At 40.1% G+C, this 25625-nt stretch overlaps 1 protein-coding gene across 1 annotated transcript; it reads left to right on the top strand.

Moving 5' to 3' along the window:
• The first annotated feature begins 1060 nt into the window (after positions 1 to 1060).
• Positions 1061 to 25191, top strand: VNN2 (vanin 2). Its single transcript, XM_006059299.4, has 7 exons — positions 1061 to 1292; positions 1413 to 1543; positions 10644 to 10836; positions 14472 to 14760; positions 16464 to 16837; positions 18359 to 18529; positions 24591 to 25191. The coding sequence occupies exons 1-7, from the start codon at positions 1080 to 1082 to the stop codon at positions 24780 to 24782; spliced, it is 1563 nt and encodes a 520-aa protein (XP_006059361.3). The 5' UTR covers positions 1061 to 1079; the 3' UTR covers positions 24783 to 25191.
• The last annotated feature ends 434 nt before the right edge of the window (positions 25192 to 25625 follow it).

Here is a 25625-nt window from a genome sequence, read left to right on the forward strand (position 1 = left end):
AGACTCTGCCTGCAATGCAGGAGACCTGGATTCAATCTCTGGGTCAGGAAGACCCCTGGAGAAGGAAATGGGAACCCACTTCAGTATTCTTGCCTGGAGAATCCCATGGACAGAGGAGCCTGGTGGGCTACAGTCCATGGGGTCGCGAAGAGTTGGACATGACTGAGCGACTAACACTTCCACCTCTTTCAGGAGGTTATCAGTGGTCACATAATGTATGTGTATGTGTGTTTTAAAGCTCATTTTTGTGGTCATTTGCCCCTAGAAAAATGAAAATTCCATTTTATCTGAGTTTACAACAGAGATGATCTTTGTAATAACTAGCCCAAGTGAGATACTTCCCCTTCCCTTGCATCTATTTCCAAAGAGAAAGGAAGGAAGGAAATGAGTGGGGGAGGAAGAAGGCTTAACTCTCTAATGACAGAGGCTCCCTAAGGAGAGGTTCTTGATTTCTCTTCTGGCCAAACACCAGGGACCAGCTCCTGGAGGATCAGTGCTTTGGGCACTAAGGTTGCAACAATGAGCAAACCAGACACAAAATCTTGTTTTTATGGAGTGCACATTCAGAGTCTTTAATAAGTAAGTCAGAGTGTTGATCTGGGTGAATTTTGCCCCCAATATCACCCTGTACTGCATTCTCCTAGTAGTAAATATTTTAAAAGTTTTCTCATCTTCTGAAAATAAACACAATGTAGATCCTTCAAAAGAATAGAAAAAAAAATTATTATCTGGTTTTTGTAATTTTTAAAACTGAAATTTATTGTATCATGGTTTTCACATGAGAGTTAATTTAGTTAACTATTTTCTTTCTATTAATAAAAGGGTACAATTGTGTTATATTTGAATTCTTCTTTTGAAATTTGTCATTACACTTTATCAATAGTCCATGTTGTACAGTCCTTGTAATACTTTTTGATTGTATTCATGGAACTGAAATTTTTTTCCTCCAAAATGATGAGACATAATATTCATGAGATTATAAAATAAGAGCTGGCAGTCACATGTTACATAAATGTTCCTTCCTCTATAAATACTACATGAATGTTACTTTCACTTGCAGAACTCAGGATATCTTGGCCATGAGCACTTCCTCTTTACAAACCTCCGTGGCAGTTTTTGCCCTAATAATTCTACATGTCAGCACTCTGGATACTTTTAAAGCTGCAGTGTATGAACATGCTGTCATACTGCCAAATGACACAGAAACACCTGTTTCTCCAGAAGAGGCCTTGTTCCTCATGAACAAGAACATAGATATTCTGGAGAAGGCAATTAAGCAGGCAGCTGAGCAGGTATTCTTTTATTTCTGTTAATCATAATTCATAAGACAGGCATGAGAGCTGATGAAGACTAGAGTGTTGAATTGTCTACATACATAGAGAAATAATTTTGATTTAACTTGTTTTGAGCAGGGTGCTCAGATCATCGTGACCCCAGAAGATGCACTTTATGGATGGAAATTTACCAGGGAAACCATTTTCCCTTATCTGGAGAATATCCCAGATCCTCAGGTGAACTGGATTCCATGTCAAGACCCTCACAGGTATTTGAAGTATCCTATTTTTTAAAAAATATTTGCTTATTTATTTAGGCTATGCTGGGTCTTTGTTGCGGTATGCAGACTTGTCCAGTTGTGATGCCTGGGCTTCATTGCCCCACAGCATGTGGAGTCTTAGTTCCTTAGATCCCCAACCAGTGATAGAACCTGCATCCCCCTACACTGGAAGGTGAATTCTTAATCACTGGACCATGAGGGAAGTCCCAGTCATAGTTGTTTGTACAAAGTACTGTGATTCTCTAAAATGTATATGCTTACTACAGAAAATGATGAATCCTAACTGTTCATGTATGTGGTATGAGTTATATATATATATATATATATATAGACATTCATTTGATTTTTTAAAATTGTACTTAGATACCATTTAACAATTATCTATAATCTAATATGCTTATTAAATTTGGAGAAATATATAAATATTCATCATTGGGATTAGAAACTAAGGGGAAGACAATCTCATTAATATAAATAGTAAATTAATTTCTGAAGTGGACAGTGGGTTGTGCTCGGAAAATATTCCAAGGTCTCTTGTTGGGGTCCTTTAACAGACCAGAACCTGGTGGTCCAGAGTCGACGATAAGAAAGTGAAAGAGAGAAAGAGGCTGATATTCCCTGGTTTATGCAGAGAACCAATAAAGCCCTTGACACAGGGTTTGTATTGCTCATGAAGGCACCAGGCACCCTCTTGAGGGGGTGAAGGCACAGGGTGCCTTCTTGAGAGGGTCTTAGAAGCCTGGAGAGTGAGCATGACAGGTTTCTATGCTCCAGAGAATTAGCCAGAGAGAGAGAGAGAGAAACAAAAATGACACGAGGACCTAAGCTCTGATGGAGCAAAGGTGCTTTAATAATTTTTCTGTGAGTATATATAGGCTGGGGTACAAGAAGTTTCTTTCGACTATGATAAAGATCAGAAAATCAAATGTACAGCAACAGTTACCAAGGGAACAAGGGATTAATAATGGCCACAAGGTCAGGAGACAATCCATACCTCAAGAAAGGGGATCGAGACTAAGCAGTTTTGTCATAAAGAGAATGTTTACTAAGGGAGATGCAAGCCTGTCTCACACAATGACCTCAGTTCCTGGCAGCAGCGTGCTGTTTCGCTTAAAAGGAAACAAAGGACTTGTGAGGAACAGCACGTAGGAATCCTCCTGTTAAACACCTCCCTGACAGTCTCTATTGATGGTACCAGACTTCAGTTTCATAGTCTCTCTGCTCTAGAATCTGTTTCCCTTTGCAGAAAGACCTGAATCATAAGACTTAATGCTTTGACATTTTGCAGTTTCCTAGGCTCATAAAGCTAAATTTCCTGGGAAAAATTAATTTAGAAACTTTCAAACATAAAATATTTAATATATATGTATATTAATATATAACTTCTACTATCTACTAAGGCTTGAATTATTCAGGTACAGGTTGCACACTTCTATACTTATACTCATTCTTTCTCAACTCTCAGATCCTCGCACCATCTCTTACCCTTTTATACTTTTTTTTCACTCTGGTACCTCAAATTAAGTTTATTAAACATTCCTCTGCCATATTTTGCTGGCGATTATGGAGACCATGCTTTTTGAGGCACTACTGATAAGTCTGAAGCTTATGTAAGGGTTATCAGAAAACAGCTTTTCTCAGCTCTAAAGAGCTTAACCACACAATGAGGAGAATATTGGGTTCCATGACAGTCAGCAGCTCCACTTTCCTGTTCTTCTTGTTCTGAGCTGATGCTTCCCATGGTGTTTGTTGTGGAAGAAAAGGGGCGACAGCTGGACAGTCTTTCTGACTAGAAGTTTTGAGAAGGGGACAATCCATTTATTTTTCACCTCACAGTAGGATTCTGAGATGGATTTCTTAGTTCAAAAAAAAAAAAAAAAAAAAACAACATATTTTGCCAATGTATGGGCTAGTCAAATATCACAGTAGCTATGAAAACTGGTGAAGGTTGGCATGCTAAGTTGCCTCAGTTGTATCCAACTCTTTCTGACCCCATGGACATTAGCCCACCTCCTCTGTCCATGGGATTCTCCAGGCAAGAATACTGGAGTGGTTTGCCATGCCCTCCTCCAGGGGATCTTCCTGATGGAACCCACGTCTCTTATGTCTCTTACATTGGTAGGCTTATTCTTTACCACTAGAGCCACATGATGAAGGTTGGAGGAAAGGTCTATTCCAGGTGGAATAGAGGTATTTACCTCTATTCCTCTTCATAGCTCTATGAAATAAAGCATTGAAATACCTCTTTCATAGCTCTATGCTACAAAAAAGAAATTTTGAAAGAAAATGGGTTTGCACTGTCATCCAGTGTTCAGTTCAGTTCAGTCGCTCAGTCGTGTCTGACTTTTTGTGACCCCATGAATTGCAGCACGCCAGGCCTCCCTGTCCATCACCAACTCCCAGAGTTCACTCAAACTCACGTCCATCGAGTCTGTGATGCCATCCAGCCATCTCATCCTCTGTCGTCCCCTTTTCCTCCTGCCCCCACTCCCTCCCAGCATCAGAGTCAACTCTTCACATGAGGTCATCCAGTGCAGTCACATTTAATTCAATGGCAACCCACTCCAGTACTCTTGTCTGGAGAATCCCATGGATGGAGGAGCCTGGTGGGCTGCAGTCCATGGGGTCGCTGAGAGTCAGACACGACTGAGCGACTTAACTTTCACTTTTCATTTTCATGCATTGGAGAAGGAAATGGCAACCCACTCCAGTACTCTTGCCTGGAGAATCCCAGGGACGGAGGAGTCTGTTGGGTTGCCATCTATGGGGTCGCACAGAGTCGGACACGACTGAAGCGACTTAGCAGCAGCAGCAATGATTACTTATTGAGCACCTGCTATATACCAGATACTATTTTAAGAATAGGAGATATAGCACTTATTAAAGCAAAGTCTTTGCCCTTCCCATGGCTTATGAATATTCTTGTGGGGGAAGAGAGATGTAAACAAACTCATTTATTATGTAGAATGTCATTTGGAGATAATAATGGGGTGTTGACAGAAAAAAACAAGTACAATCTAAAATTTGACAATCATATTTTATTTGGGACTTTACCAAGGCCTTAAGCCTGGGATCCAGTGGCTCAGATACTTCTTTGGACTGTTCCAAAGAGGTAAGGGAGGAGCCAAGATATATAGGGGTTTTTGCAACACCCCCCACCTCCAAGAAAAAACCAAACAAATAAAAGTAAACAAAGTAGCCCAACACCAAAGATTATTGCTAATGGTTAGGACTATGAACTTCTACTTTAGGGGGCTAGGTTCAATCCCGGGTCAAGGAACTAAGATCCTACAAGCCGTGCTTCATAGCCAAAACAAAATTCTCCAAACAAACAAACAAAAGAGTGACTCCCAAATGTTTGGCCTAAGCAGTTGGAGACACAAACTTGCCATTTATGGACATAGGGAGTGTTGGTGAACCAATTGGTTCCTCTTGTCCAGGCACTGGAAAGCCAATCTACTGATACAAGGTTGTGGTGAAGGAAAGCTCAATGTCAAGCCAGGAATACCAGTGGCTAATGCTCAAAAGAACCAAACTCCTGATGGATTTTAGGGAAGGGTTTTTAAAGGCAAGGTAAGGGAGAGAGTTGCAGGGTATGTAATCAGCTTATGCACAATTCTCTGATTAGCTGATGGAGAGGTAACAGGATGTCACAGGGGTTAACATCATCAATCCTCAGATTCCAGCCAGTCTGGCTGCTACATGCTCATGGCCTTCATGCACTTAGCTTTTCCCATCTGGTGAGGGTTTTAGTGTCTGCAAAACAACTAGGAATGTGTGTCAGACACTGATTTTTATGTCCTCAGGGGAAGACCTAATATTCTGTGCTCCTGTATGCCTGATCCATTGTTTAAATTGTTACCAGTCCTCCTGGCCCAACTGCTGTTTTTTTGTTACTATGTCTTTACATTCTTACAATCATTAATTCTTGAGCTAAATTTTTGTGACTCAGGAGAGGCCTAGGAGACTAAAGTTTTTCTACATAAAAGAGGCAGGTAGAGGATATGGCAGGGTGGCGGTGGGGTGGGGGAGTCTGTCCTGGTTAGGTCCCCTAGGGTCCTGGTCGGTTACAGGAGCACTGAAGGAATAGCAAGTCTGGGATGGAACTTGGAAATCAATTTTGTGCATCTGAAGTTTGAGCTGTAATTTAATAGACATCCAAGTGGATATGTAACCCTGGTGGATATATATTTGAGTCTGGCATGAAATACAAGGTCAGGGTTGGAGGTAGAAAATCAGGGAGAAAAACATTTTCAAATAAGATTTATTAACATGGATAAGAGTACTTATCAACCCATTCCTTTTCATTTATTCAGTCACTCATTCACCCATGTAACCAGCAAATGTCTAGAGATCTACAGTAAGGAAGCAGAAATGCAGTCATGAGAAAGACTCATCTGGTGTTTGAGTTTAAACTGCCTGTTAAATGCAAGCTCCAGAACACTTGCTGCTGCTAAGTCACTTCAGTCGTGTCCAACTCTGTGCGACCCCATAGATGGCAGCCCACCAGGCTCCCCTGTCCCTGGGATTCTCCAGGCAAGAACACTGGAGTGGGTTGCCATTTCCTTCTCCAATGCATGCAAGTGAAAAGTGAAAGTGAAGTCGCTCAGTCGTGTCCGACTCTTAGCAACCCCATGGACTGCAGCCCACCAGGCTCCTCCATCCATGGGATTTTCCAGGCAAGAGTACTGGAGTGGGGTGCCATTGCCTTCTCCAATTCATCTCCATAAGCAACCGCTTTTCCCAAAACTCGAGTCTTTGACTCGGGAGTCAGCGTTTGTCCCAAGATACACATCACATCCTTCCAAGTGAGGTCATAAAGCAGAGTAACACCTTTAAAAGCTCTAATATATTTTTCTGGGTCCTCTAAATAGTCTCCCAGATCCTCCTTGATTCTTTGTATTTTTTGATAAGAAAAAGGCTTATTAACTCTCACAGACTGATTATTTCTCCCGGTGGGTGTTTTATAAAGAGGCAACAGCTTGTGTGGCTGTTCCTCAGTCTCTCTGGCTGCTCTGAGCATATGATCCCAGGGATAGATTGGAGAAACATGTTTTTCTTTTTCTCTTTGTCTCCTGTCCTCCATCTCATCTCTTACTTTGATGGTCTGAGTTTCTACTGAAACCAGAGTAGTCTGAGTTCGTACTGAGACAGGAGATGTAAACGAGGGAGCTGAAGGTTTCACGCCCAAATCTATACCCTTAGGACATAAGTCTGGCATATTTCGCAGAGAGAAAAAGGGCAACACATATGCTACTTCTACCCATTTCCCTTGTTCCTTTACAGAACAGGTCTAATTGTAGAACAGTATTATACTTAGGAGACCCTCCAACTGGCCACCGTTCGCTGTCCTCCAATGGATACTGTGGCCATGCAGTATCACATAGGAAGACCAGGTGTGTCTTCTTTAAACCCTGGGGATCAAATCTATCCCAGTTTTTCAGGATACAGTTCAAAGGAGTGAGGCTGGAATTGTTAGCTCCCATCTGTAAGAGAGAAAAAAAGCGACCATAGCCATTTTTCTACCGGAGGCGTCCCTCCCTGCTCTAGATGGGGGTGTAGACAGACGTTACAATGAAAGCTTTTCCTTCCTGGTCGGACTTAGTCTGTCCCTTACTGACGCAGGCGCAGTCCACTTCCCTCCCAGTTCTACCACCGAGATGGGGTGAGGATGTACCAGGGGTAGACCTGATAGCATCCCAACTTGACGTCCAGCTCTTCACCTTTAACCTTGCTTGCCTCTGATGTCACCCGGCGTGAATCAGAGTAACCTTCCGGAATGCCTCGCAAGCTAAGACTACTGGGGGAAACATTCATCACCTGAGTGCCTGTGCACGACCCTGAGTATTTCCTGACTACAATAAGACCAACACAAACATAAAACTGAAATGTTCTTTCCAAGCATCACCACACCAGTATAACAGCCTCCTCTGATGCACTAAGAGCCGGCGTTACCAAAGAAAAAAAACCCATTGCAGTCCCAATCTGAGTAACCTTTAACCTCAGAGATGTTCTTGGAGCTAGAGCTCCATCTAGCTTCCGAACTTTCGATTCCTGGCGAGGCTAGGTGCTTTCTTGAATACCAATTCAAGTTTGGGACCTAAGCCTTAGTACACAATAACAGTATAGATCACAAGTCCCTTGAAAGTCTATGATCCGATAGATTAGGTTAGTACTTCTAATTCCCAAGGAGTTATGAAATGGTCAAAGACACTGAAAAGTTTGACCGAGAAAGGAGAGTTTGGTCCACACGCTTTGCCCATTTCTGGTCCGTTCCTGAAGGAGACATTGGGTGCCTCTTGGCATTGGCAGGTCGGTATAAACCCCTGACAGGTTTCTGCCATAAGCCGTATGAGATCACCATGGAACTGCAGAGCAGGGCTCCTTACTTGCTTCATGCAGGGCGTGCCATTCATTCACACAAGCACACCTCAGAGTTAGTAAAGCACAGCAGAAAACGTGTTTGCTAAGAGAACAAAGAACTAGAGCTCCAAGCATCCTTACCTTGTCCTGAAGGATCCCGTATGAGTCCCCAAGATGAAAGGTTGTTGTTGAATCACGCGAAGACACTGGGATTTTTGGCCCCGGGAGGAGAAGAATTCAATTCGGGGCTAGAGACGAGGCTTGATCGCTCAGAGCTTTTGTGTAATAAAGTTTTATTAAAGTATAAAGGAGATAGAGAAAGCTTCTGACATAGGCATCAGAAGGGGGCAGAAAGAGTACCCATTCAAATCAGGAACCATCTATAAATATCTAAGTAAATCTGGGTCCCTCATATTTTTTTCCATATATTTTTCCAAATCACATTGTGCACAATGAAACACATGTCATAATGTAGTTTATAAGATGGATAAATAGGTAATTATTTTGAGACATGCTTTTATAGATTTCCTCTTATTTGCTTTCTACAAATAAAGTCCATATTCAAATCTATTAAGCTTTAGGAAATAAAACAAAATATCTATCATCTATAAAAGAATAGTTGTTGCATTTTTAAATATTGATAATCATACTTAGTTTAAAAAAGATATCCTGGCATAGCGCTCACTCTATTCCTTTCACATTTAGTGTGACTATTCTCAAGTAATATTAATAACTTATCAATAAAGCTATGCTGGGTTTCCCAGGTGGCGCTAGTGGTAAAGAATCTGCCGGCCAATACAGGAGATGTAAAAGATGTGGGTTCGATCCCTGAACTGGGAAGATCCCCTGGAGGAGGAAATGGCTCTCCATCCAGTATTCGTGCCTGAAGAGCCCCATAGATAGAGGAGCCTGTCAGGCTACAGTCTATGGGGTCGCTAAGAGTCAGACACAACTGACCATCTGAGCACACACAAAGGTATGCCAACTTCACAGTGGTCAGAAATGTTAAAGAGCAAAACTCTTGGTCCTCAGAGGAGGAAGAACTGTCTCAAAGAATGATCTGTTCACAGATGTAACCGCACGTCTGCATATTCTTTATTCTGGGTAAAACAAGAGACCTGTCAAGTACATTTTTTATGTCCTTAATCATGTACAAACTTAGAAAAAAAAAGTATTTCTATAGTAAGAACTAAAACATTAGTTTCATCATATAAAGTTATTCTGTTCATTGTAAAGACACAGTAGTCAGATTTTTCAATAAGCCATGCAAGCATTCCTTTTTACACTCATTTCAAGTCCAAAGATAAGAATTATAGACTATTTTGCATAACTGCTACATGAGGCCACGGAGTCACAGCTAGAAAGAAAGGCACAAATGGAAAAATCATGTCCCTTCCTTTTTATGCTGCTGTTTGTCACTTCATTGTCTTGGAATCTCCAGAGTCCAAAGGTCACGGCCCTCAGAGCTGGTCTTGGTGCAGTGGCTCACACTGCTACCATTTCCAGGGGGTTCCAGTGGCGTTCCACCACCCAGATAGTAAATGTAGCTTTGGATTGCACCACTAACAAACTGAGACACCCTCGCCTCCACGACCCAGAATGAGAGCTCATTTGCCTATTCCCAAACTACCAAGAACCAAACTCCCCAATACATCTTAAATTCAAGACTTTAGGAGCTGGATTATTGTTGGAAATAATAAAAGAATAAAGTTTCCTTAGAAAAAGAAGAGAAACTTACCTCTAATAGAGAGACAATATTTAACACCAAAATGGGTTCACCTATGGAATGAGTTAGAAGAGAAGAAATCTAATGCTTGAGCCACAGGACACTTCAGTGTTTAGACTCAGGGCAGAAGAGGAGGAATCAGAAAAGGAGGTGGAGAAAAGCACCCAGTAAGTAGCAGAATGAGAGAGTGGAGTCCAATAAGTGGGCTGAAGTGTTGCCAGGAGGAGAGTGTAACTCCATCAGCTGATGCAGAAGTAGTACAAGATAAGGTAAGATGTGGCTGTCATCACTTGTATTAATAGGGGTTATCAGGTGGGATGATAGCAACGAAGCCTGATCTGAGCACTTCCAAAGGGAATAGGAGAAGATGGGCTGATCCAGGAAGAGGGCCAGCTCTTTCGGGGAGTTTTGTTGTAAGAGGGACCTAAGAACCTAGGGACCTAAGAAAAAAATAAATTAGAAGGGCATCTAGGGGTCAAGAGAGGTTTTTATTTTATTTATTTTCCACAGATGAGAGGTACTAGTGTATATGTGTGTGTTGATGGAATGATCTCTTGAAGAGATGAAAACTGTTGCTACAGGAGAATGAATAATGAATTGCTGGAGTAATAGATACCATTTGGAAAAAAATTAATCAAGTTTAACTTGTGACTTCTAAATATGATCTCTATCATGTCACATAATTAGTATTTTTTGTGTGTATGTGAGAAAATTCAGACTTAGCTTCATAGCAATTTTAAAGTTTATCATACATGCATATATATGAATATAAGCACTATGTTATGCATTCAGTCTCTGGGATTTATCTATTTATTAGTAACAAGTTTGTACCCTTAAACTACATGTCCCCAATTTCCCACAATCTAACCTCCAATATCCACCATTCTATTTTCTGTATCTACAAGTTTGACTTTAAAAAGTTCCATGTATAAGTGATATCATACAGTGTTGGCCTTTCTCTCTTTGACACTGAAATGTTTTAATTAAAATTTGATTTAGATTTGGTCATACACCAGTACAAGCAAGACTCAGCTGCCTGGCCAAGAACAACTCTATCTATGTTGTGGCAAATATGGGTGACAAAAAGCCATGTAATTCCCATAATACGATGTGTCCTTCTAATGGCCATTATCAATACAATACCAACGTGGTATATGATGCAAAGGGAAAGCTGGTGGCGCGTTACCATAAGGTAAGAGGGGGTGACTGTGTAAAATGGAGCCTCCTTTGAGAAGGGTATATTCTATGTTTAGGAGATAGAGCTTCATTTCCTTATAATACGATGTTTTATTGTTGTTCAGTCACTAAGTCATGTCCGACTCTTTGCAACCCCACAGACTGCAGCTTGCCAGGCTGTCTTTCACTATCACTTGGAATTTGCTCAAACTCATGTCCATTGAGTCGGTGGTGCTATCTAACCATCTCATCCTCTGCCACCCTCTTCTCCTTTTCCTTTCAATCTTTTCCAGCGTCAGGGCCTTTTCCAATGATTCATCTCTTTACATCAGATGGCAAAGTATTGGAGCTTCAGTTTCAACATCAGTACTTCCAATGCGTATTCAGGGTTGATTTCCTTTAGAATGGACTGGTTGGATCTCCTTGTAGTCCAAGGGACTCTCAAAGTCTTCTCCAACACCACAGTTCAAAACCATCAATTCTTTGGCTCTTAGCCTTCTGTATGGTCCAACTCTCAAATCCATACATGACTACTGGAAAAACCATAGCTTTGACTAGATGGACCTTTGTCAGCAAAGTAATGTCTCTGCTTTTTAATACACAGTCTAAATTTGTCATCTAGGTTTGTCAATACAATGTTACCAATACTTTTTTTAAAAGAGCAATAAAAAAAATGACATTTTAGAAGTGTGGATTAAATTGTAGACTGAGATCTGTAAGAAAGGTTTTGTAAGTCCAGAATCAAGATAAAGTTTTTGCATATATAAAACAAATAATTTTAATATTGATACAAAGGATACTGAGATGACTGCCATCTGGATACCAGTCAGTTCAGTTCAGTTGCTCAGTCATGTCCGACTCTTTGTGACCCCATGGACTGCAGCAGCCAGGCATCCCTGTCTATCATCAACTCTCGGAGTTTACTCAAACTCATGTCCATTGATTCAGTGATGTCATCCAACCATCTCATCCTCTGTCATCCCCTTCTCCTGCCCTCAGTCTTTCCCAGCAACAGGGTGTTTTCAAATGAGTCAGTTCTTTACATCAGATGGCTGAAGTATTAGAGTTTCAGCTTCAATACCCATCCTTCCAATGAATAGTCAGGACTGATTTCCTTTAAGATGGACTGGTTGAATCTCCTTGCAATCCAAGGGACTCTCAAGAGTCTTCTCCGACACCACAGTTCAAAACCATCAACTCTTTGGCACTCAGCTTTCTTGATAGTCCAACTCTCACATCAATACATGACTACTGGAAGAACCATAGCCTTGACTAGACGGACCTTTGTTGGCAAAGTAATGTCTCTGCTTTTTAATATGCTGTCTAGGTTGGTCACAAATTTTCTTCCAAGGAGTAAGTGTCTTTTAATTTCATGGCTGCAGTCACCATCTGCAGTGATTTTGGAGCCCAGAAAAATAAAGTCAACCACTGTTTCCCCATCTATTTGCAATGAAGCAATGGGACCAGATGCCAAGATCTTAAATTTCTAAATGTTGAGCTTTAAGCCAACTTTTTCTCTCTCCTCTTTCACTTTCATCAAGAGGCTCTTTAGTTCCTCTTCACCTTCTGCCCTAAGGGTGGTGTCATCTGCATATCTGAAGTTATTGACATTTCTCCTGGCAATCTTAATTTCAGTTTGTGCTTCATCCAGCCCAGCATTTCTCATAATGTACTCTGCATATAAGTTAAATAAGCAGGGTGAAAATATACAGCCTTGACATACTCCTTTTCCTATTTGGAGCCAGTCTGTTGTTCCATGCCCAGTTCTAACTGTTGCTTCCTGACCTGGATACCATTTAACACTAAAATGATAAAAGATGTTTTCATATTGTATGAATTAGTTTCACAGAAGCTAATTTCTTTGCTTTCTATCAAGTTACAAAAATGATCTTTCTTTTTTAGATTCTATACCAGTTGATTTAATTATCCTTTTATTGATTTAAGGTCAAATTATAAAATTTTTACTTTAAAATCTGAGTAAAATAACCTGAAGGAATAAAATAACTTAAAGTCATAATTTTGTACCAAATTGGGCAGGGAGAGAGATTGACCTTTTACATGAATATGGGGTGTGCAGGTCAGTGTGAATGTCCCTTTTCCTGTCCCGTATTCTTTTTTCTAATCATCTTATATTCGAACCTCAGAATCTTCTGAGTGGAGAAATTATCTCCTGGAAGTCCTAGGTAAAAAATAAATTTTAGTCAAGAAGAAAGATATAGCATCAATGATTTTCAAATGTTTTTGATCACATACCTCTATGGAAAAAAAATTAAATGAGTCCTTAAAAATATGTTTATATTTCTTTATGCATTTATTTGTGTGTTTATAAATAAGACCCAAAACTTTCAAAGAGTTTTCTATGTAATCTTGTGGGTCTGACAACTTGTTTTCAAATGTAATTAAACTTTTATGTTCTCACAAATGTGTCTCAAATTGGGAATAGGAATGTCATTTTTGTTATTTTGGAGACTGTGTTTGCATTGTTAGTATCATTTTAAAGGCTATTTTTGCAGCTACTCTTCTATTCTGTAAGTGTTTACCTAGTTAAACTGATAACATAGTTGATCAATCCACTTAACCAGACCCAGTAAATGGCAGGATGGCACAGTGTACAGGATGTGGGCAGCTAGTGAGGGCCTGAGTCATCCTAAAGTAAGAAGCTCTCACTCTTCCATCAGGGTACCTAAGAACAGTTTGTGATCCATATCCTCTGACATATGGATCTGATAAGAGAACTTTGTCGACTGATTCTTAAAATGCTAGTAAATTTCAATTACAAATTTTTTAGATCGAAAATAAACTTTGAGAGGAGTTTTAATAATCTTGCTTCCAACTCTCAGCTTTTCCTGCTTTGCAAATGATTTTATTAAGCTATTGACCCTGATTATCAAATTAGACTAGGTTTGTTTCTCAAGCTGACTTGGAAGAAATCAGAATGAAATAAAACATCTATGTTTAACAACACTTTTCAAAACTGGATAACAGTCCCTGAGATTACTTTGGAAGGGACATGGTAAAGAGGGATGGGGCCTCCCTCACCTGCTTAACAGATATTTATTGTGTGTCTATTATATTTCTGCTTCTCTGGTGACTCAGTGGTAAAGAACCCACCTACCAATGCAGGAGACTCGTGTTCAATCCCTGGGTCAGGAAGATCCCCTGGAGAAGGAAATGACAACCAACTCTAGTATTCTTTTCTGGGAAATCCCATGGACAGAGGAGCCTGGTGGGCTACAGTCCCTGGGGTTGCAGAGAATTACACACAACTCAGCGACTAAACAACAACAATTTTATTTTTAGGTATCAGGGACTCAAAGAATAGTGATGTATATCTTCGGCTTTCAAGAAGCACATAGTGTTTGCAATTCATTGGGAGCTATTTGGCCCCTAATTGAGAGAGGGAGGGAGGTAAGGAGGGATAGGAGTGGGGAGAGAGAAAGAAAAGGACAGCAAGAGAGACAGAGACAGAGAGACAGAGAAAAACTATATTTCTCCATATTTTTCTTTGAAAATTAGCTTCCAATCACAGTGGCATTCACTTTCTATATATTTCCCACTGTTGAGCAGGTAATTACTAACTTGGAGGGTCTTCATGTGTCATCTCTTCAATAAATAAGGCTTTTCTGATTTTATCCTGTGTGTTTATTACAGTACAACCTCTACCGTGAGTTTCAGTTTGATGTCCCCGAAAAGCCAGAGTTGGTGACTTTCAACACCACCTTTGGAAAGTTTGGCATTTTCACGTGCTTTGATATCCTCTTCCATGATCCTGCTGTGACCCTGGTGAAAGATTCCCATGTGGACACCATATTGTTTCCCACAGCTTGGATGAACGTTTTGCCCTTTTTGACAGCTATTGAATTTCATTCGGCTTGGGCAATGGGAATGAGAGTTAATCTTCTTGCAGCAAACACACATAATGTCAGCCTAAAAATGACAGGTAATCCCTGATCAGATGAGGTTTGCAGATTATATTTCTAAATGGGGAGAAACTCATGCTTTGGATACGACCTGTTGTAATTTTTTTTAGTCCTTTGTTTGGACTTCTCACTAAGCTTGTATCCATTCACCAAAAAAAAAAAAAAAAAAAAAGAAGAAAAGAACAGCTACTGTTGGTTATAATAGCTATGTCTGTGTTAAGACTTTTATGTGTATTATTTCATTTATCCTCACAACTCTATGTGTGGGCTGAGTATTATCAGTCCGGTTTTATAGATTAGAAAACTGATACACACAAAAATGCAAGTAACCTGCTAAAGGCATCAGCTGGTAGGTAGCAAGAGCTTCTCTGGTGGCTCAGTGGTAATGTGCCTGCAATGCAGAGACCTGGGTTTGACACCTGGGTTGGGAAGATCCCCTGGAGGAGGGCATAACAACCCACTCCAGTACACTTGCCTGGAGAATTCCATGGACAGAGGAGCCTGGTGGGCTACAGTCCATGGCATCTCACAGAGTCAGACATGCCTGAAGTGACTACACAGCAGCAGTATGTAGCAAAATAGGAAACTAAACAAGATGTGCTCTAAAACTGGTGAAGGCAAAGGAGTGTATTATTGACATGTTGCTGTACAACAAATTACTCAAGAAGTAAAAAGTGGAAGTGGCTTAAAACCACAAACGTTTGTTATCTCACAGTTTGTGTTGGTCAGGAACTTGGGAGTAGCTTGGGTGTTCATGGCTCAGGCCATCTCTTCAGGTTACATCAAGGTTTTGCCTGGGCTAAAAGTCACTTGAAGACTTGACTGGGGCTGGCAGGTCTGCTTTCAGGATGGCTCACTTGTATGGCTCTTGGTAGGGTTCCTCTCTTTTTCAGTGCCTGTTGACAGGAGACTTTCATTTCTTGTCACATGGGCCTCTCCATAGGGCTATGTGATGTATCCTCATGATATAGCAGTTGACTTTCTCCAGAGCTAGTAATGAGAGAAAGATGGAGAGAGATAGGGGAAAGCTACACAGCTTTTTATGACATTTCTACCATCATTTCTACCACGTTATATTCATTAGGAGTATGTCACTAAGCCAAGCCCACACTCAAGGTAAAACAAATTAGATCCACTCATTGGAGAGAGGAGTGATGAAGAATTTTTGGACATATTTGAAAACCACCACAATGGAGAACAGGAGGGACTGTTCTTTTATATTACCTTCCTTACCTCTCAAAGGGCTAGTGGTAAAGAACCTGCCTGCCAACGCAGGAGACATAGGAGATGCCAGTTCTATCCCTGGGTTGGGAAGATCCCCCTGGAGGAGGAAATGGCAACCCATTGCAATATTGTTGCCTGGAGAATCCCATGGACAGAGGAGCCTGGTGGCCCATAGCCCATAAGATCTCCGAGGATCAGACACTATTGTAAAAACTTAGCATGCACATCTCAAACACTTCAATGATTCAGTGGTTTTAATATTTGGCTTAATTTTCTGTTATGGTAATAAATTATGTTCAAAGTTTATTGAATGAGACCACTGATCATTCAATTTAATCTCCTCCAGTGGAGAATAGGAGAAGTACTTAGGTGTTCAGTGCCTTGTGCTATGTCGTAACTAATCTTGTGACATGACCATATGCTCAGTTTTGATGGGGAAACTGGGGGTGTTGGGTTTGTTTGTTTGTTTGTTTTTAAAAGACTTGTCTTCCATCCACAGGCAGTGGTATCTATGCACCACACTCTCCCAAAGTCTACCATCATGATATGGAAACAGAGTCAGGAAAGATCCTCTTTGCAGAGGTGGATTCCCATCCCCGAAACTCCTTGACCTACCCACCAGCCATGAATTGGAGTGCCTACGCCACCTCCATCACACCCTTTCCAGGACCTAAAAATTCCTTCAGGGGATTTATTTCCCGCGATGAGTTCAACTTCACAAAGCTCTCTGAAAGTACAGGAAACCTTACAGTCTGTCAAAAAGAGCTCTGCTGTCATTTAAGCTACAGAATGTTAGCAAAGGAGGGGGATGAAGTGTATGTTCTAGGAGCTTTTGCAGGACTCCATGGGAGACGGAGAAGAGAATATTGGCAGGTAATCTCAACTCAAGTGAAAACGAGTGTTTGGGTGTGAGTACATTCCAGGGTTAACTTTTCATATTTGCCCCAGGGAATCAAGTGCTTTTTCTTGGCTTGACTCCATGCATTGCCAGTGTCACACACACATGCTTTGGGATTAATCATATGATATTTGCAGGGAAGCTAAGTATCATCTGATTGCTTGCTTTGAATACATTAAAATATTAACCTGATTTTCTAATTGACTAATGAACTAGCTTGCATATTTAAGTGGCTTCCTTAAGTAATTTTGCTGACATATCTAAATATAAAGTCTTATTTTAACTTTTAAAACTAACAATAAGGAGGGATATCATTTTTATTTTAACTGCTCTTGTAACCATATGTCCTAGTCATTTCCTGCCCTTCCAATGACAAATTTTTAAAGTGCAAGTTTTTTGTATCGTGTTGGCTATGCATTTGTATTTTATTATTATACTCTGTGCCTCATTGCTTTCTTCTAAGGAAACAGATATGGAAAAAAAAAAAAGAAATGGTCAAAATTCTAATCATCCTTTTGACTTTAGTACTTCTGTTGCCCAAAGAGTTCCACTTTCTTGGACCAAATGCCATTATCTGATATGCCAGATGAATGGTTTATATCTGATACCAAGTTCAAGCTTGTACTGCTCACTGTGGGACAGACCAATAAATTGAGATATGCGTTGTTATGGCAAGGAACAGTGACCTTATTTGGAAAGCCAGCAGACTGAGGTGGTGGATTAGTGTCCCAAAGAACCATCTTTCCTGAGGTAGAAGTCAGGCTTCTTTTATACTGAAAGGGAAAAAGGTAAAGTCCTGGTTCCAGTCAGACTCTGGAAGGGAAATGTACATTTTTTCTTCTTGTAGTCATTCATAAGTGGACCTAGTCTAGATATTCCCTATGAGCTAAACAAAGGTATTTTAGCTTATTACATGAAAGGTACTATTCTCAGAGACAGTTCATTATGTATAATTTAAGCTTATAGACAACCTCCATTTAGGCTTCCAGGTGACACAGTGGCAAAGTATCCACCTGACAATGCAGGAGATGTTTGAGACTTAGGAAGATCCCCTGGAGGAGGAATTGGCAACCCACTCCAGTAATATTGCCTGGAAAATTCCATGGACAGAGAAGCCTGGCAGGCTACAGTCCAAGGAGTTGCAAAGAGTTGGACATGACTGAGCAATTGAGCGCACCAATCTCCATTTAGTGATTGACTTGTAGCAAAAACAATAGAATACAAAGGTTAAAGTAAAAGAACCAGATCCAATATGGAGTCGGATTTGTTCTTTCCTATTATGAAAACTGGCTTCTTTCTTTCAATCCACTGGTTGCCCAGGATGTGTGGGTTGGCTCTTAATCATTTGCCATTTCCAATAAATCAATTAATTATATGATCCAAATCCCTTTAGCAAATGGAGAAAATATTTTCTTTGCTATAAACTGAGTCAACAGTTCTAGTACAAGTAACTTAGATTCAAGGTGTTGGATTTTATCTGCATCTCTTCTACACAGGTATGCACAATGCTGAAATGCAGATCTACTGATTTGACAACTTGTGGACAGCCAGTAGAAACTGCTTTGACGAGATTTGAAATGTTCTCTCTAAGCGGCACATTTGGAACAGAGTATGTTTTTCCTGAAGTGCTACTTACTGAAATCAAGCTGGCACCTGAAAAATTTGAGGTAGGAGAATTTTAAGATTTTCTTCATTTTATCTGTTTTCTGAAGTCAAACAAAACAGGCTAAGAAAACAGTTTCTGTTAACCTTTGCTGTGTGACAAACTTCCTCAAAATTTCGTGGCTTTACACAATAACCATTTCTTTAGCCCTGATATTGTGGTTGGTGCTGTGAACTGGGTGTAAACTAAGCTGTTCTTCTGGACTAGAAGGGGCTCAGTTGATCTTGGCTGGGCTCATTCATGCATCTGCTGCTAGCAAGTGAGTTGCCTGGGGTTGGTTGGTTTGTGATGGCCATGTCCTGAAATGACTGGAGGCACGTTCTGTGGTCCCTTAATCTTCCAGAAAGCCTGGGCTTGTCCACATATTAAATTAAATGAAAGAGTCCAAGAGCATAAATAGAGAAAGACAAAATAGGCAAGTTCTTTTCAAGTCTCTGCTTGGACCACGTTTGCAAATATTTCATCTACCATAAGCAAGTCACATGACCAATGTAGATTCAAAGGGTGAAGAAATAAATGATGCAGAATTCTCAATGGGAAGAGCTGTGAGATCATACTGTAAAGGGTATGGATAAAGGGGGGGGGCGGTTTGTGACCATATTTGTAACTTAGAGCAACTAATTCTTATGTGATGACACTTTGTTCTTTGTTGGAATAACACAATAAGATACCTAAGGCCTATTTGTCTGAGAAACCATTCATTGCAGTATATTTACTTACAGAGTTTTAATTTCTTTTTTTTAACATGTGAAGACAAACAGAAAATCAAATATTTATTTCATAAACCACAGTGGTCATAGCTAGTTCATCCACAAATTAAGCTGGTCTCAAATTAAAATTATGATTCTGCAGGTGTATATCTGCTACTTAGTACATGGTGCATATACACACATGTACATACACACACTCCACAAGTTTGGAATTTAATGTCTTCATCGAACTGTGACAAATGGTGGCAGAGTTTTAGAAACTAGAATGGAATCACTGCATTTTTTGTTTTTACAAAAGAAAAATAGGATCTAAGCTAATTAGTCCAAAGCATCAAGCAAGGGAATCTTTAAAATTGCAGACTGCTTATGATAATATATCTGTGTCTGCTTGTATTATCAGATTGGAATATGTCATATTTGTAATAATGTTTAATTCTGTGACACCAACAGTTTAACATACAGTGCAGCCTTAAGGCTGGGAAACTCAGAGAACTGGAATCCTTGGCTGCCATAAAACCCAGTAAGGCAGAGAATCTCAGGAGCACATTGAGGCTGGAACAAAAACTTTGGTGCCACCTGTAGAAAACTATGATCAGATCTGATGTAAGTGATCTGGAACTGAAATCCAATTGTTAAAAGTTGATAGCCTGGCACAAACATGTGTCGATAAGTTGAAATTATCTGCAAATTCAAGGAAGTGAAAGAAGGGAGGGTAGGGTTCACTCAGGTAAGCTTAGGAAGACATGGGGTCTAGTGGTATGTGTGCATTGTATCTTGCAAGCCTTGCCATTCATTTTATTTTTTAATTACAGTATAATTATTTTACAATGGTGTGTTAGTTGCTGCTGTACAATGAAGTGAATCAGCTATATGTATACATATATCCCCTCCCTCTTGGATCTCCCTTGTCACCGCTCATCCCACCTAGCTAAGCCTTGCCATTTCAACTGAGCACACAATCTAATTTTCTGGGTACTATTTTGAAAAATTTTCCCCATGCCATGTACTCTTAGACTTGTATCTCTTTGAGGAATTACTCCAAAAGAGGACAGAACATTTATCTCACAAAGGAGTCTCATCCATGGGAGAAGGACAAAAAACTGTTGGCGTTTTCCGGATCACCTTAGAGTTCCGAAGTCTGAGATGCCATGTGACTATCACTCTGAACCACATCAATATACTTGAAGAAGCGGGTGGTGCTAGTTGATGAGGATTTTAAACTTTTCATCACAAATGGTTTCAGGCAGTAGGAAACAATGAGAGAATAAAACAAAATAGTAACTGGTTAAGCACTTAACTCGATAGTGTTTGTTGATCTCAACTCAAAATTCTCAGAATTAGTCATGCTACCTCCCATCCTTGGACACTGGCCCTTTATTTTTGGATAGAAGGAGGAAGGAGAGGAAGGGATTGTATCTACCCTGGCTCAAACGGTAAAGCATCTGCCTGCAATGTGGGAGACCCAGGTTCGATCCCTGGGTTGGGAAGATCGCCTGGAGAAGGAAATGGCAATCCACTCCAGCACTCTTGCCTGGAAAATCCCATGCACGGAGGAGCCTGATAGGCTACAGTCCATGGGGTCGCAAAGAGTCGGACACGACTGACTTCATTCTTTAAATTTAGCACTTACAGAGACTTCCCTGGCAGTCCAGTGGTTAAGACTTTGCACTTCGAATGAAGGGGACATGGGTTTGATCCCTGATCAGGGAAGTAAGATCTTGCATGCTACAGGGTATGGCCAAAAATGATAATAAATAAATTAGGCACTTACATTATATTTATCATTTGGGCCATATCTCATCTACTCCAGCTCATTTGCAAAAAGAAGAAATGAGATACACTGTGTGTTGACTCCTCAGAGCTATAAAAGAGGCATTTGTCTGCTGGCAAGCAGGGGTTTTGATATAACAGTTCCTTGGAGGATGTTTCCTAGTTAGGGTACTGGTTTTTGTTTCACAAGTGTAGATTCTCTGTGGCATGACTTTCCCTGAAGTTCAGCAGGTTCTAAGGAACAGACACTAAGTAAACATATAAGATAGACAAAAGGAAGAACCAACTAACCAAATGAACAGTAAAAAAAAAAAAAAAAAATCAATGATCAAGAATTTTATTTTTTAGTTATTCTTTTGCTAGAAACTTTGCAGATCATGTTAACTTGCTGATCTGTTAACTTGCTGTTTCTAGAGATATCAGTTCTAATACCATAGATGACAAGAGTTTTATAAGAGTCACACCAACCGTGTTTTCCTGAGTGTTTCCCCAGTTTCCCTGGTTATGGACTCTCCATTAACATACATTTTACACATTATCTTTGAAGATCACTTCTGCAGAGATTTCAACACATTTACTTCTTATCTTTTCCCCACCCCTAGTCCTAGCTAAGAGTATGAAGTGTTACTAACCACAACTCTGGGAAACATTGCTTTACTATTTGGCTCAGATGGTAAAGCGTCTGTCTACAATGCAGGAGACCTGGGTTCGAGCCCTGGGTTGGAAAGATCCCCTGGAGAAGGAAATGGCAATCCACTCCAGTACTATTGCCTGGAAAATCCCATGGACAGAGGAGCCTGGTAGGCTACAGTCCATGGGGTCGCAAAGAGTTGGACACGACTGAGCGACTTCACTTGCACTTTTTCACTGGTATATTATCAGAAGTCTGGTCTCTGAAACTAATTATGTAAGTTTGTGCAAGTCAGTTCACCTCTGAATTTGCTACCTATAAAGTGGGGGGAATATCTTCCTCACTGATTTGGGAATGCATGTGAAAGCGCTTGTACAGTGAAGCACTGTACAAGTATCAGGATGTATTTTTAGTTAGTTACCTCAGAAGGCTTCCCTAGTTAACCGTTTATCAACAACTAGAGGAAAATGTTGCCAGGATTAGGCCACATATACTGAACATCATGTAAGTATAGGTTAATGTGCAGACAGACTGGAGGAGTAAGAGACCAGGTCCCATTGTAAATCAGAGTCTCTGGGGGTGAGACCTGTATTTTTCCATAGTCCCACATTTTGATGGGTTGATTGATTGATTTGATTTTGGTGGATAAGAACTACAGGTATAAGAGAATAATCAAAAAGATCAAATTATATTGAGTATATACTACTTAGGAGGTCAATTAATTATACAGTATATTTTAGGAAAATTTGTAACAGGAAACTAGTAAAAATGCTAAGTTCTAGCTAGAACCTAAGAGACAATCACTGATATGGAAAAGTTAATCCCAAGGAAGTTAACATAGACACGATTTTACTATATTAATGAAAAGTCACAAGAAAACTAAATATTTGTGTTTAACTTGTTTCAAACTTTCACCCAACTATAATTTGAAATATACCTCTGGTATTTCATACTTGTTCCTTTAAGGAACAATTTAGTAAACAAGGAACAATTTGGAAACAAGGAACACTTAACTAACTACCAACAGATTGTGCATGTGACAGCTTGTTAGTGAGCTGTGTTTTTATGTCTATGTGTCACTACAATAATTATCTTTGAGGATATTTAGCTATTTTCTACTTCTAGTTATGAAGCATCTAATTTCTTACCCTCTAAGTTCTTCCCCCATCCAAACAGTCCTTTCCACAACTGATAAATTCATTTTCTTTATTTCTTGTTCTGTTGTCTCTCTATTTGTGTTTCTTTCTATAAATTCATTTTCTTTATTCTTGTTCTGTTGTCTATTTGTGTTTCTTCTTGTTCCATTATTTTGCATACATTACTCCCTTACAGAGAAGCCTCTGTGACTTGACAATTTTTGCATATCTAATCCTTGCTTTTCTTTTTGACTATATGGTTTAGTCTTCTCTTCACTAATCTTCAACTAGTGATGCACTATAAATTGTAACAAGCCACTCTCTAAGGGAGAAACAAAGCTCTGATTTGTGGGATTTGAAATTAAAAGATGCTTACTCCTTGGAAGGAAAGTTATGACCAATCTAGATAGCATATTCAAAAGCAGAGACATTACTTTGCCAACAAAGGTTCATCTAGTCAAGGCTACGGTTTTTCCTGTGGTCATGTATGGATGTAAGAGTTGGACTGTGAAGAAAGCTGAGCACTGAAGAATTGATGCTTTTGAACTGTGGTGTTGGAGAAGACTCTTGAGAGTCCCTTGGACTGCAAGGAGATCCAACCAGTCCATTCTAAAGGAGATTGGCCCTGGGTGTTCTTTGGAAGGAATGATGCTAAAGCTGAAACTCCAGTACTTTGGCCACCTCATGCGAAGAGTTGACTCATTGGAAAAGACTCTGATGCTGGGAGGGATTGGGGGCAGGAGGAGAAGGGGACGACAGAGGATGAGATGGCTGGATGGCATCACTGACTCGATGGACGTGAGTCTGAGTGAACTCCAGGAGCTGGTGATGGACAGGGAGGCCTGGTGTGCTGTGATTCATGGGGTCGCAAAGAGTTGGACACGACTGAGAGACTGAACTGAACTGAAATACTCTTACCATGATCAGTTTCAAGAACAGCCATGTTTAACAACCAGCTGTCAAAGTTCCTGGAGATTTAACAGTCTGTTGTTGTGAGCTTACATACCACTGCACTGGTCTCTGAAACTAATTATGCAAGTTTGTGCAAGTCAGTTAACCTCTGAATTTCCTATCTATAAAATGGGGAGAATATCTCACTGGTTCTAACCAAATGGGAATGAGAAAGCATGCACATTGTCTAGCACACTGTGAGTCTGGGGAAGGCCACCCACCTCACCCCTCCCAGCCCCTGCCACACACACATATTTGTTTTAGAATGAGCGTTTGCTGCTTGATTTCCACTTGGTACAGTCTTCCATAATACAACCCCAGGGAGAAATTCCCAACTGCTCCTCCTTGTAGCAGGTTGTTTCCCAATTTGGGAAGCTGACCAGTTCATTCTCAGACTTCCTAAGCACATACCTGCTTCTCTTGCCAAGATACTATTATACTGATTTCTCTCTTTATATTTGGAATCTGCTCAGTTTTACTATTAACTTTTAAGCTTCTTGAGGGAAGAGTGCTATCTGTACTCTTCTGGCTCCTGGTTATCCTGAATATAATTGGCTCCTGGTTATCCTGAATATAATTGGACTCAATAAATTTTTGCTACTGATGATTTCTGACTCTGTTAAAGGTTGTGTTACATTTGATTGTGTAAACTCAATTATTGAACCTTATAGAAAGGCTCTAGTCTTCCTTACATATAAAATAGCTGTCCCCTACCCTTCCCACCTGCTCCCCAAGCCCTGGCCCCAGGCCCCTTTCCTAGTAACCTACTTGATCAACTGTGATATCTAGGATGGTTTCAGAATCATGAGTCTGCTTGTAATGTATATTTTAATTAAGTTGGCTATACCCTTCCCACTTTTTCTTTAGGTACTAGAAGATGGGCGTTTGGTAAACAGGAATGGATCATCTGAGCCTGTCCTAACAGTGTCGCTCTTTGGGAGATGGTACACCAAGGACGCACATTCCATCTCAGGCGGGACCAGCAACTCAGCAACAACGTACCTGATGATACCCACATTATTACTGATCATAACCTTGCAGTATGCTGTGATGGTGTAGAACATCACTTTATCATATTCATTGATTCATCTCAGATTTACTAAGAAACATTGAATGACTAGCTCACTAGTATAGACCAATGATTTCCAAATATTTTTTCCTCATCAAGGATTATTTTTAAGGACTACAGTAATTTTGCCTCTTTTTTTTGGCTATGCTGAAATGTCACAGTATGGTATAATGGTATGATCGCTGTTTGGGCCAGATAGATGAGGATCAAATCCTGGCTCCAGCCTTGTTTGCCATATAACATGTGTCTACTTGTGTGTCTGTTAGCAGGAGCAGAAGAGATTCAGGGACATTTTAAATGTAATGATGGCCTTGGAAGAGAGCAGTAATGGTGGGAATGAGGGGAACTGAAGAGATTTATGACTGAATTCCATTTGACATTAAAGACAATTTGAATTTATTCAGTTTTCTGTGCTAATGTTTGTGGGGGGATTTGCTTTCTAATCAGATGGAAACAAACCCATTGGAATTCCACTGGAAACATAAACTCCAATGTTTTTCTTAACAAAAAAGTTGTTTTGAGATGTTCTAGAAAAACTAATACCTAGTCCTGTTTCTTGGGTAGTCATAGCTCCAAATAGTCCTACTTAACGGCTGTGGTTTAATTTAAAGTCACAAATACCATAACACAAAGACCATGACTGTTAATAGTAACACTATTTTCAACATTGAGTAGTCTGTTTTTAGTGATGGGGAATGTCCATGTATGTAAATATTCCAAAATCATCAAAACTGTATGCTCTTTTATCTCTTCATAAAACATAGACCATTTCAGATTTGTCCATTTTGCTTGAGGAAGTTAGACATTATGCAATGGTTTTGTGGTGTGTTTTA

The sequence above is a fragment of the Bubalus bubalis genome, chromosome 10 (genome assembly GCF_019923935.1).
Source record: "Bubalus bubalis isolate 160015118507 breed Murrah chromosome 10, NDDB_SH_1, whole genome shotgun sequence".
Classification (NCBI taxonomy): domain Eukaryota; kingdom Metazoa; phylum Chordata; class Mammalia; order Artiodactyla; family Bovidae; genus Bubalus; species Bubalus bubalis.

Bases quoted from the DNA above. Each gene is read 5' to 3' on its own strand.
- VNN2 (XM_006059299.4), top strand. From the start codon at position 1,080: ATGAGCACTTCCTCTTTACAAACCTCCGTGGCAGTTTTTGCCCTAATA. The intron at 1,544-10,643 runs GTATTTGAAGTA...AATTTGATTTAG, and splicing joins CCATGTCAAGACCCTCACAG to ATTTGGTCATACACCAGTAC. The intron at 14,761-16,463 runs GTAATCCCTGAT...TTCCATCCACAG, and splicing joins TGTCAGCCTAAAAATGACAG to GCAGTGGTATCTATGCACCA.